General features: G+C 41.7%; 3 protein-coding genes across 3 annotated transcripts; 1 reads left to right on the forward strand and 2 right to left on the reverse strand.

Moving 5' to 3' along the window:
* Positions 1–3,276: 3,276 nt before the first annotated feature.
* LOC149267883 (uncharacterized) lies at positions 3,277–3,773 on the forward strand. The gene has a single exon (XM_089474398.1). It carries the CDS (start codon positions 3,303–3,305, stop codon positions 3,672–3,674), a length of 372 nt encoding a protein of 123 aa, XP_089330524.1. The 5' UTR covers positions 3,277–3,302; the 3' UTR covers positions 3,675–3,773.
* Positions 3,774–4,495: 722 nt separating this feature from the next.
* LOC108620124 (uncharacterized) lies at positions 4,496–5,800 on the reverse strand. Its single transcript, XM_089474397.1, has 2 exons — positions 5,648–5,800; positions 4,496–5,579 (listed from the first exon to the last, which is right to left on the reverse strand). The coding sequence occupies exons 1-2, from the start codon at positions 5,648–5,650 to the stop codon at positions 4,620–4,622; spliced, it is 963 nt and encodes a 320-aa protein (XP_089330523.1). The 5' UTR covers positions 5,651–5,800; the 3' UTR covers positions 4,496–4,619.
* Positions 5,801–7,093: 1,293 nt separating this feature from the next.
* LOC108618114 (uncharacterized) lies at positions 7,094–10,888 on the reverse strand. Its single transcript, XM_089474607.1, has 3 exons — positions 10,329–10,888; positions 9,739–10,024; positions 7,094–9,603 (listed from the first exon to the last, which is right to left on the reverse strand). Exons 2-3 carry the CDS (start codon positions 9,832–9,834, stop codon positions 7,273–7,275), a joined length of 2,427 nt encoding a protein of 808 aa, XP_089330733.1. The 5' UTR covers positions 9,835–10,024; positions 10,329–10,888; the 3' UTR covers positions 7,094–7,272.
* Positions 10,889–12,546: the final 1,658 nt, after the last annotated feature.

Here is a 12,546-nt window from a genome sequence, read left to right on the forward strand (position 1 = left end):
ATAATTCGCACAGTGTTTATTTCATTGCGTGCTGAGCAAATGGCGAAGAAACCAGAAACAATAACAGAAACAAAAACAAATAACAACGTAGCAAACAATTTGTTTATGGGCGCAATTTTAAATTATTCGGCCAACTTTGTAGATCGTTATCCCAAATCAGATACTATACTTATATATCAGATGGGTGTTGATAGTCCATGCGAACCAAAGTGGTATTGGCAGTGGTTTACCTCGCTTAGCCAATATCAGTTTATTGTAGATATGTACAAACTTAGATATGTTGGCCTGGATATGTATATGTATATGTAAGTATCTATGTAGTTTTGTATTATTTACTTTATTTGATTTACTACGGAGTTACTATTACTTTTACTACTGAATAAATTAAAAATAAATTATATTTACCTTACGTCTACTATTATGTGCTTATTTCCTATTACTTATAATTGAGCTACTATATCTACTGCTATTCATGTTACTGCAGTACTACATGTATTTTAAATAATCTTTATAATTTTATAATACTATTTTTGCTACTATTATTGTGGCATATTCATATTTTCAACTAGTATTTTTATAATCTAACTACTATTTCTATACACTATTATTTCTAGTTTGATATTACCATTAGTACTACTATATTACAATAATTTTGTTGATACCTTGTAATATATTTGTACTACTACACTACTAATTCTACTACCTTGTTACTACTATACTTTTATTTTCCTCTGCTTGCTTACAATTATTTCTACTACTGTACCACTTCTACTACTAATTATATATAAAGTACTCTACCACTTCTACTACTAATTATATATAAAGTACTCTACCACTTCTACTACTAATTATGTAAAAAGTACTCTACTACTTCTACTACTAATTATATATATGTACTACCACCACTACTACTACTCCTACTGCTCTACTACGACTATTACTACTACTCCTACCGCTCTACTACTACTATTACTACTACTCCTACTGCTCTACTACGACTATTACTACTACTCCTACCGCTCTACTACTACTATTACTACTACTACTACTACTCTACTACTACTATTACTACTACTCCTACTGCTCTACTACTACTACTACTTCTCTACTACTACTATACCACTACTACTACTACTTTTACTATACTCTATACTATTACTATATACTATTACTATTACTACTACTACTACTACTCTCTACTATTACTATTACTACTACTACTACTACTCTCTACTATTACTATTACTACTACTACTACTACTGCTCTACTACTACTATCACTACTACTACTACTATTACTACTACTACCACTGCTCTACTACTACTATTACTACTACTCCTACTGCTCTACTACTACTATTACTACTACTACTACTCTCTACTATTACTACTGTTCTACTACTACTATTACTACTACTCCTACTGCTCTACTACTACTATTACTACTACTCCTACTGCTCTACTACTACTACTACTTCTCTACTACTACTATACCACTACTACTACTACTTTTACTATACTCCTACTATTTATTTACTTACTTGAATGACTGCTACAGAAAATCTTAATACTACAAGTATTTCTACTTTGCCAACTTTAGCTTTACTACATTTATTCAGGTCATTCTCTTTCCTCTTTATCTGATTATGTGATTCTATCTATTTCCTATTATAAATAGTTATTCAATTTTAACTATTTTTGCTTTAGCCTCTTCTACTATTTCCTCTTCGACAATTACTTCACATTTAGCCTTTACTCTATCTGTTTTTATTACTCATTTGACATCTATTATTTAATTTTTTTACTACTTCCACTTTTACTTTTTCTTCTACTTTTTTGTTAGTATGACTAAATTTTTTTCAGCTTCGTCTTTTATTGCTACTTCCACTTTCGGTACTACTCGTCTCTCTCTTTCTCTTTCTCTCTCTCTTCTGCTTCTACAATCTTTGCTTAAAATATCTTTACAATTAGTGTTGTGCGCTAAAAGACTCTCATAATATTTCTGCCCGCATGAAGCTCCTCCTTCGAATTGCTAATCATTAATGACAGCATAAATAATAATAATACTAATAAATAAAAAAACACGTTCTGCCTAGCAAAAATGTAAAATTAACTCATTTAGCATATATTTAATTCTGACATTGTCCAACTTGATTAAATGCAATTTGACTACCGATTCGACTTTCACTATCGAGCCAGATCCAGAGCCAGATCCAGAGCCAGATCCAGAGCCAGAGCCAGAGGAGCTTAACTATGGAATAGACTTAGTAGTATACTACGGCAGGTGTCGATGACATAATGAGTGGAGGAATAGCTCAAGCAGCGCTAAGATTTATTTCGGAGTTTTACTACTAATTGGCGCGGCCCGCATGTCGTTCGGTTCTCGTTCTCTTGCTCTTCGTTTTAAATGAAGCTAACTAAATTCCTCATAATCTTCTTGATATTTAATTAACCAATTTTAGTGGCGTCAATAAATTAGTTTTCCAAACATTTGCAGACAATTTATTGGCTATTCGAACTGAACTGAATATGTACTAATTGCAAACAAGTAGGAAGAGCTCCAGCTGAACGACTGCAGCATACCCTAACCATAAGATAGACAAACGAAATGTAGCTACATTTGATGCTGGCATATATGATGTAGCGAGTTTATAGGGTATTCAGAAAAAAAATTAACTTTTCAGCTGAATCAATACAAGCCAATACAAAGCTGATTATGTGTTATTTATATTATGTGCACCTACTACTATTATAAGTTTACCAACTGACATATACATATGTATATATATGTATATATACATGTGATATATATATATATTATATATGGTATATAAAACCTGATACGACAAACGTAATTTGCAAAGATTATTTTTTGTTGCGTGAGTTTGTTGTGCCTTTTTTTTTTTACCTCTTTCTCATCTTTCTCGTATGCCTTTTGTGTTGCTGAATTGGGAGCGCTAAAAAAGCATTGAATACATACAAGTATATATGCACATATATTGTATATATTCATATTCATATAAGTATATACATATATATATATATATATATATATATATATATATATATATATTTTTGTTTTTGTATTTTATGTATTGCATTTTGATTTTTCCTCTCTTTTGTCGAATCGGGTTAATGTTAATGGACACTCGAAGAAACTTGTTATGCCCGAATAACGGAGTGCAAGTAAGGAAGAGTCGTGTGTGAGAAGCGCATAGAAGGGCCGTTGCCCCGGCCCAATGCTGCAGCTGCATCCAGAATATATGCATATATATATATTTAGGCCCGTTGCAATTCCTCAGATGCCGACTTGTTGCCATCGTCTGCACATCGCCCATCGCTTATCGCTCGTCATGCAGTTCACTTGGATTTTGTGGTTGCTGTCGGTGCTGGCGGTGCACAGCTTCGCCCTGCCCGCGGGCAGCACAACGAAGCCAAAGGTATTCATTGACAGCAGCGACAGTACGGAGCCGATGCTGTACCATTTTATTACGGAACATCGGCCCACATCGATGGGCCAGAACTATTACCTCAAGCCCGGCCAGCTGGTCGGCACATTCAGCCTCGACTCGGGCACGCTGCACGTGAAGCACGAGGACAGCAAGCGACCCATCAGCAGCAAGCTCAACATTCTCTTTGTGGCCACGGCCAAGGAGAAGGATGCCGCCACCTAGGAATCAGCTACGATCTATATATATCTATATGTAAATCCCATCTATTGTATCTTTCTCTTGAGCAGCTCAATAAAGCCCAGTGTCGAATGAATCTCTATATATAGCTGATCCTTTTGTAATGGAAATATATAAATATAATATATATATATATATATAGCTAGATGAACTGAGCCACCTTTATATAAATCTTTAGATATACATATCTCCCATTCTTTGTATCTATCTCTTGATATATTTACATATATATGTATATATTTAGATACAGAGATAGGGATATATCAATATAGAGAAACACACGCCAGCAGAGGCGTGGCAAATTGAAAACAATCAAAATTCAAAATCTTTCTCTCATTTGGTGATCTTAAGTCTAGTTAACAGTGGACTCCTTTGACTTCTTCAGACTGATCTATGCTTCATATCATTGTAATCAACCAAGTTTACAGCCGGTAGTGCTCCATAGTAGTGTTTTTACTTGCTTTAAGCGCATGTTGATGGCTGAATGAACCGTTTAAGGTAACAAGTTTTAGGTATGAGATAGATGTATTGATATGAAGATATATACTTTATGTATATATTTATGAAATCATGATATCATAATATCATATGATATCACAAAAAGCCTCAAAAAGTCGTATCTATTTTTAGAGAATTCACATTATATATTAAACAAATTCTCTGGAATTTTAACTATATTCGAAATTATAGTAGAGCACAAGTATATATAGATACCCAGACATACATTATACATATGAATACAAATTTACATATTTATTGGCAGAGTGTTTTGGAGAACTTTCATCGAATGCAAATAAAATGCTGCGTTTATCGTTTCTGGTAGTTTAAGAAATTCATTGTTTTTATTTTAAGTTATAACATTATAAAAAAAAGATTGGTTCGAAAAAAAAAAATGGGAGGAATATCGATTTGAAGCGTTCTTGGAGCCAACTAGTAGACGTAGCCGCCGTTCGAGCCGTAGACGGTGTCAATGCCCGAGTATCTCACTACATTGGCAACTGGAGCGGTAGCGGCAGCTGCAGCGGGAGCAGAATACGAAGCACTCTCGAAGCTGGCCGCGGGAGCAGCATACGACGAGTCGCTGGCGAAGCTAGTGGCTGGAGCAGCGTACGAGGCGCTCTCGAAGCTGGCAGCTGGGGCGACGTAGGATGACTCGCTGGCAGCGGCAGCGGCGGCGGCTTCAGCGGGAGCAGCATACGAGGCGCTCTGGTAGGTGGCAGCAGGAGCGACATAGGATGTGTCAGCGGTAAAGCTGCTGGTAGCTGGGGCGGTGTAGGTCTTGCTGGTGAAAGTCTTGACTGGGGCAGCATAGGAAGCGCTCTGGTAGGTGGCGGCAGGAGCGGTGTAGGTCTTGCTGGTGAAAGTGTTGGCTGGGGCAGCATAGGAAGCGCTCTGGTAGGTGGCAGCAGGAGCGGTGTAGGTCTTGCTGGTGAAAGTGTTGGCAGGGGCAGCATACGAGGCGCTCTGGTAGGTGGCAGCAGGAGCGACATAGGATGTGTCGGCGGTAAAGCTGCTGGTAGCTGGGGCGGTGTAGGTCTTGCTGACGAATTGCTTAGCTGGGGCGGCATAGGTAGTGCTCTGGTAGGTGGCAGCAGGAGCGGTGTACGCCTTGCTGGTGAAAGTCTTGGCTGGGGCGGCATACGAGGTGGTCTGGACGGAGGCAGCGGGAGCCACGAACGAGGAGTCGCTGCTGAACGAGGCTGCATCGGTAGACGCCGCAGCAGCTGGGGCGGCATACGAGGCGCTCTGGACGGAGGCAGCCGGAGCGATGTAGCTCTTGGTCACACTCGTGACCACGGAGGAGCGAGGTGGCAGATAGGTGTTGCTCAGGTGGCTGACATCAGCGGCGGCCAAGGCCACCAGGGCGAACGAGACGATGGCAAAGAGTTGCTGAAATGACGAGCAGGAGCTATTAGCAGGAGCAGGAGCCGGAGCCAGAGCAGCAAGTCCTTACTAACCATTGTGTGTGAGAGTGTGTGTGTGTGTGTGTATGTGAGGGTGCTGTGTGGGTGTTCCTGCGCGTTGCTGCGTTGACAAAGTTGGTCAAAGAACTAACTTTTGACTAGCGCGTCCTAGCATATTTATAGTCAAGAGACAAATGTCAAAGCGACGCAGCGAGAAGAACAAGATAATAAGAACTTGTAGCTAATTTAACAAATGCTCATAAAATATCGTTCATTATAAGCTTTCTATGAATAAACCAGAGAAAAAACTAAAAAATAAAAAAGAGAACAAAACAAATAAGACTCATATAATAATAAAAGCAATGTTCAGAACGAGCTTGAGCTCCTACTGGAGATCGGAGTGAGACGTCCGTCATTGATGATGATTGGTGTTTTGTTCATTAGCTGGCTCAGAGCTCTAAGTTCGATCTGAAACATGTTTCGTTGCTTTTATTTCGGCTGGCATTTATAGCCGCACAGCTCGTCCATTTAATGGGCGACTCATAAAGCACGATATTGGCAAACGAAACTCCATTCATAACGCTCAGCTTGGCAGCTCCGCCAGCTCCCGCTTGGGTCGTCTATAGCCAGCGAGTTCTATGCCCTGCAATCAGTCATAGCGCACAATCAATCAACATGAAAGCAATGAAAAAAGCTACCTTGTGGCAATATTAAATAAGAAACAAATTAAAACACGGTGGGATTTTCAGAGAGCCGAGACGGTCTGGAATTAATTAATCAACAGCCGCAGGTAGCCAAGTGCTGCTGCTGATGATGAGTAACGCCAAGTAGTGGACTCAATATACAAAGCAATTTCATATTTGACATCGAAATGTGTTTGGCAATTAGATATATTGCATTTTAAATATCAGCTATTTATAGCATTTTCTAAATCCGTCTTTTTTGCTCTTCTCACATTCGCATCCGTTATTTAATCGTTTGCTACTCTGATTGATGATTAATGCCTTTTTCATATTGTATTTCGTGAGACATTTCAAATTGGCGCACCATTTAGCAATTCCCATAAGAGAACCATTAACTCTTTAACAGCTCTGCCGTTTAAAGGATTTTCTTGCTGTTATTTTATCGAATCTGGCAGCGCTCCTCCACTTAACAGCTCTACTCTGACTTCCTTAACAGCTCGGGCAGTAATGGTTCCTCTGACAGTTCTTTTACCAGTTCTGGCAGCGCTGTAACAGAGGGATTTCAAATTTGCGCTCCACTTAACATTTCTTGCGATAGTTCCTTAACAGTTCTGGCCACACTGTCTGTGACGAATTTAAATTTAAATTCAAACTGCGCTCCCATTTCTGGCAGCACTCTCGCACTCTTTACACGAGTTCTTTAACAGTGCTGGCAACCTGCCACGCGCATAAGCTGTTGAGCTGCTGTTAATTTAGAAATTTGCAGAGCTGTAACGGCTTGAAGGATTTTAAGCATTGACTGCGTGAAGGGCAAACACTTTTGATGTCATTTCATTAGTTGATTATATTTTAAGTAAAAAAAAAAAGAAGCAATTTAACAGAGCTAGTACTACAATTTGGCTAAGTTACATAATAATAATAATAAAAAAAAAAAAACGATTCACGGTTTCGTAAATGCGAGTTCGGGCGTCTGCTCGACAACCCGTTCAAACGCATTTAGTTTCTCTTCTCATATACGTAGCCGCCGTTGCTGCCATAGTTAGTGCTAATCTGTGAGATGGCATTGGTTGTGTCTGTGGCTGGGGCTGGGGCGGGGCTGCTAATCAGAGCGCTGCTAGTTGGAGTCGAGACCAGAGTTGGAGCTGCAATGGGAGCTGGAGCAGCTTGCTGGACGGTGGTAGTACTCTGCACAAGGGTCTGGGCAGCTGGCTGTGCGTAGCTCACCTGCTGAGCAAGCGCAGGCGTGAAGCTGTAGTTGGGCGTGAACTGTGCCACTGGCGCAGCAACTGGACTGCTCAATTGCAGTGGAGCGGGTGGTGCTGGTACATAGGATTGCTGCAATTGCACTGGAGCCTGAGCTGTGGTGGTATAGGTCACCTGTTGGGGCTGCTGCTGCTGCTGTTGTACTTGCTGCTGTTGCACTTGTTGCTGTTGCCGCTGTTGCAGTTGTTGCTGCTGCACTTGCTGTTGCACTTGCTGTACTTGCTGCTGTAGCTCCTGCTGCGCCTGCTGAACTTGCTGCTGTAGCTCCTGTTGCGCTTGCTGCACTTGCTGCTGCAGCTCCTGTTGTACCTGCTGTTGCACTTGCTGCTGTTGCAGTTGCTGCTGCTGCCGCTGTTGCAGTTGCTGCTGCTGTTGCAGTTGCTGCTGCTGCTGCTGCCGCTGTTGCAGTTGCTGCTGCTGTTGCAGTTGCTGCTGCTGCACTTGCTGTACCTGCTGCACCTGCTGCACTTGCTGTATCGGCTGCACTTGCTGCTGCAGCTCCTGTTGTACCTGCTGTTGCACTTGCTGCTGTTGCAGCTGCTGCTGCTGCTGCTGTTGCAGTTGCTGCTGCTGCTGCTGTTGCAGTTGCTGCTGCTGCACTTGCTGCACCTGCTGCACTTGCTGTATCGGCTGCACTTGCTGCTGCAGCTCCTGTTGTACCTGCTGTTGCACTTGCTGCTGTTGCAGTTGCTGATGCTGCTGCTGTTGCAGTTGCTGCTGCACTTGCTGCTGTACTTGCTGTATCGGCTGCACTTGCTGCTGTTGCTGCTGCACTTGGAATTGGATGGGTGTGGGTGCGGAGGCAGAGACGACCTCTTGTAGATTGTAGGTTGCAGTGGGTGCTGGTGCCTGGTAGCTATAGCCGGTAAATTGAGCCTGTTGGATGGCAGTCTCCTGCACCTGCTGAACAATTGGAGCTGGAGCTGGTGCGGAGTAGACTTGCTGCACCTGCGAAGCAGGAGCAGAAACGGTATATGATTGCTGCACTACCGGGGCAGAGGCGGTATAGGTTTGTTGCACTATTGGAGCAGAAGCAGTATAAGTCTGCTGCACCACTGGAGCTGGGTCTGCAACATAGCTTTCCTGGATGGCCTGAGTGGGAGCGACATATGACTGCTGCACCACTGGAGTGGAGGACGTAATCACTTGGCTCACAGGGGCAGAGTAGGTCTGCTGCACCGCTGGTGCGACTGCTGGAGTGGTGTGGACTTCCTGTGCAGCAGGTGCGGGCGACGAGATCACCTGACTCTCCTGAACCACTTGCGTTGGAGCTGAAATTACTTGGGTAGTGCTCTGAACGGACTGGGTCTCCTGAACCACAGGAGCAGGAGCAGGAGTAGGAGCAGGAGCGGAGTAGGTCTGCTGCACCACTTGAGCTGGAACGGAGTAGGTCTGCTGCACCACCTGAGTTGGAGCTGGAGCAGAGTACAGCTGTTGAAGGGCTGCAGCTGGAGAGTAGTACGTTTGCTGAGCCACTGGAGCTGGAGAGTAGTAAGTTTGCTGAGCCACTGGAGCTGGTGCAGAGTAGGTTGTCTGAGTTACTGGAGCTGGGGCGGAGTAAGTTTGCTGAGCCACTTGAGCCGAAGCAGCGTATGACTGCTGGGCGACTGGAGCTGGTGCTGAGTAGGTTTGCTGGGTTACTGGAGCAGCCACTGGAGTGCTCACCGACTGCTCAACAACGGTTGTGGATTCCTGAGCAGCAGCTGGAGGCGAGGGCACAAAGAGCTGCGTGGGAGCTGCTGGTGCGACGCTGACTGACGATTTAGATGTCTCGTAGCTGACGGCCGTGGGCAGTGGAGCCGTTGACACTTGGTTGACGCTCGACTGGCCGCCGCTGTGGATGGTGAAGCTGCCCAGTGAAACGGATGGACGGATCGACTCAATCTGTGCAATGGATCGCTGCGGCTGCTGTGGCTGCAGCTGATAGCTCTGATAGCTGATCGCTTGCTGGGTGGGCTGCTGTAGACCCTTGATGGGGGCCGGGGGCAAGTAGCTATTCGTCTGCGGACGGGCCAGAGCCAGGCCCACCAGGGCAGTGCCAACGACGACTAACGCAATGAGTTTCTGCCCGCCAAACACAAGACATGCAAATAAACACAAACAGAAACAGAAACAGAAACAGATTAGACAATCCAGAGTTGGCAAACGGCAGGCAGGTGGTAAAAGTGTGGATGGTCGCGGCTGGGCGCACTCGCTTACCATGCTGTGCGTGTGTGGAGTTACAAGATCTGCGCGTGCTACACCAAACGAACGAAACCGTAAAACTGATGCCTGCCCAACAGATCCGATGGGCATTTATAGCCAAATGCCATCTGAAGACTGCGGCCAGAGCACTTGCGGCGACAGCTAGCATCATTGTCATTCCATAATTGGTTCAGCGTCATCTTGGACATCTATATTTCATGGTGTGCGTGAGTGTGTGCCTCTTGTGTGTGAATATGTAAATGCTAAATGCTCACAACAAAAGCTTGCAATTTGGCTATAACTTTGGGCCGATTAATAAATGCCCAAAAAGTTGTAGACAAAAAAAAAAAAAAAAAAAAAAAAAAAGACATATAAATAAATAAATGAAAAAAGAAGAAGACACAAGACAACAAACAGCAAACAAACAATGCCTCACACTCTCGGCGACGATGCACACACAATGCCAACAGCTCGCCTCGGCTTGGCTCTGCCTGTGCCGCGCTGTGGCCCAGTCGCGTCTGCTAATCTCATATTTCCCATCTCGGGGGCGGTGTTACACAAATGGCTTTCTTTTCGCAAGCCCACACACACGCACTCAAACTCACCTGCAACAGTTTTCCAGAGCTAAGCCGCCAAACAGCTCTAAGTGTGTTTGCATTTGTTGCAATTGCACATTTGTATAGTTTCTGCCGCGGCTGCCGCGGCTGCTGCTGTTGCTGCTGCTGCTGCGGTCTCTGCTGACCACCAATTGATGCCTGGGTGCGTTCGTTGACTTCACCGAGTTAAATTACGCAATTCAAACTGATCGGGGATCCGTGGCAAACTCCTAGAGTTGGCATTGAATTGAATCAACAGCAGCGATAGGCATCGCTGATAGGCAGCGCTCGATAGCCAGCAGCAGGCCTAAGCTTTCATGCCTCTGACTGATTCTAACGAGGTGGCAACACTGGTGGCGTCAATTGTGCACTCAAGTCGTTATGCAATCATGCAAAGACAAACAAGCACATAAATATCTTGACAAAAAAGCTAAAAAAAATATTGTCTAATTGTTGTTGCTCTTTTCTTGCGGTTTTGCCTTCTGCGTCATTTGCTCAAATTAAAATAAATAATTAAAAATAAGCTAAAATAAATTAGAAACTAAATACTCGAGAAATGTTGCCAAATATGTCATAAATAAAATATATAAAAAAAATAAAAATAAATAAAAAACAAAATAAATAAATAAAAACAATGTTAATATTGTTATTCATATACCTGAGAATAAAAAAAAAAAAAAAAAAAAAACAAACATATATATATATATATATATATATTGGCAACATGGATAAATTTCGTACATATCAAAAAAGCAATTTCTTTTTATAAATATCGTACATAATAATAACAAATTTTAATTTTTAATTTTTATACCCTGAACCCATTGAAAATAAGGGTATAATGTTATTTTTTTTATTTTTATTTTTTTTTTTTAAACTTTACAACTGAAATTTTGATGAAAAAATAAAAAACTCTTTTTTTTTTTTCTTTTTTCAAATACTTCATAATTATATTATGATCCAACTTTGAAAAATTACACATTTTCAATTTTTTTTTATATATAAATATATTTAAATAGGAGAAAAATATGTGTGTATTAAAAATGTATTTTTTTTTTTTTTTAAGTTTCTTTGGAAAGAAATTAAATCTGGTTACAAAGTTTATCAAAAATAGTTTTGAGCTGCAGCTCCTTAGCCAATTCAATGTGATCGTGTTGCTATTTTGTATTTCGCAGTCATAGACATGCATATATGCATATGTCCATAAAATATATCCATATTTGTATAATTCCTTTAATTTTAGCCTTCATGCATAAAATGATGTTATACATTTCATGATATTGTGCGGCTGCGTTTCACATTTGTTTAGAAAATTATGTTTATTATAATGATAATGAAGTCAGATCTCAGTCAGATCTCAGCTTGATAATTTCTTATCAAGCGTACAAATCGATACCAAAATATTTGTCAACAACAACAGCAGCAGCAACAACAACAATAACAGCAACAATATGTTTGCACCTGCGGCTTTTGCACGCGTCGCTCGAACTGATGGAACTGAAACAAAAAGCTGTAAAAAATGTCAAGTTGAGGGTCTGTGCCCCTGGCAACAGTTGCATTAAGTAATTATGACTAATTGCCGATCGGACAACCTTTAAGATTAACAAGAAAATGACGAACGAGCAGAAGCAGAAGAAGAAGACCGGCATAAGCCTTACAGAGAGTAGCATAGAAAACATGGCTTGTATAATTGACAAAGCGTTGAATGAAATTGTTTTACAAGCAAATGCAAATGAAACTGCGGTACGACCGCAAAAAGCAATGAAGATGCCGACTAGCTGAATACCCTGTAAGCAGAGCGCAAGTCATGTGTGATTGCATCGACTGAGCTAGTATAGAATAGCTATATGATATAGAGGAGCTCTATGTGAACTCGAACTTAGATTCCCAACTGAATAATATTATTGTTAATATATCAAAATACTTTCATTATTGGGTAGGCCTTGCTCTGCTCAACGTCTGCTCATGCAGATCAAATCCAATTTCATATTCCACTGCGGACAGGGTATTCACACACATCATATACATGCATACATACATACATATGTATGCAGGTATCTATCAAACAGAAACAAACGAAATCTATTCAACAACACAACGTACGTTAAATAATAATAGCAACAATGGGGGGGGGGGGGGGGGGGGGGGGGGGCTGCAGCTAAACAAAACATCGAAAAACTGTGTAGACAAATATGAAAAATTAACGACTATAAAACCACAAGAGATC

Source organism: Drosophila arizonae, chromosome X, assembly GCF_054131065.1.
Source record: "Drosophila arizonae isolate 15081-1271.41 chromosome X, UAZ_ARI_1.0, whole genome shotgun sequence".
Lineage (NCBI taxonomy): Eukaryota > Metazoa > Arthropoda > Insecta > Diptera > Drosophilidae > Drosophila > Drosophila arizonae.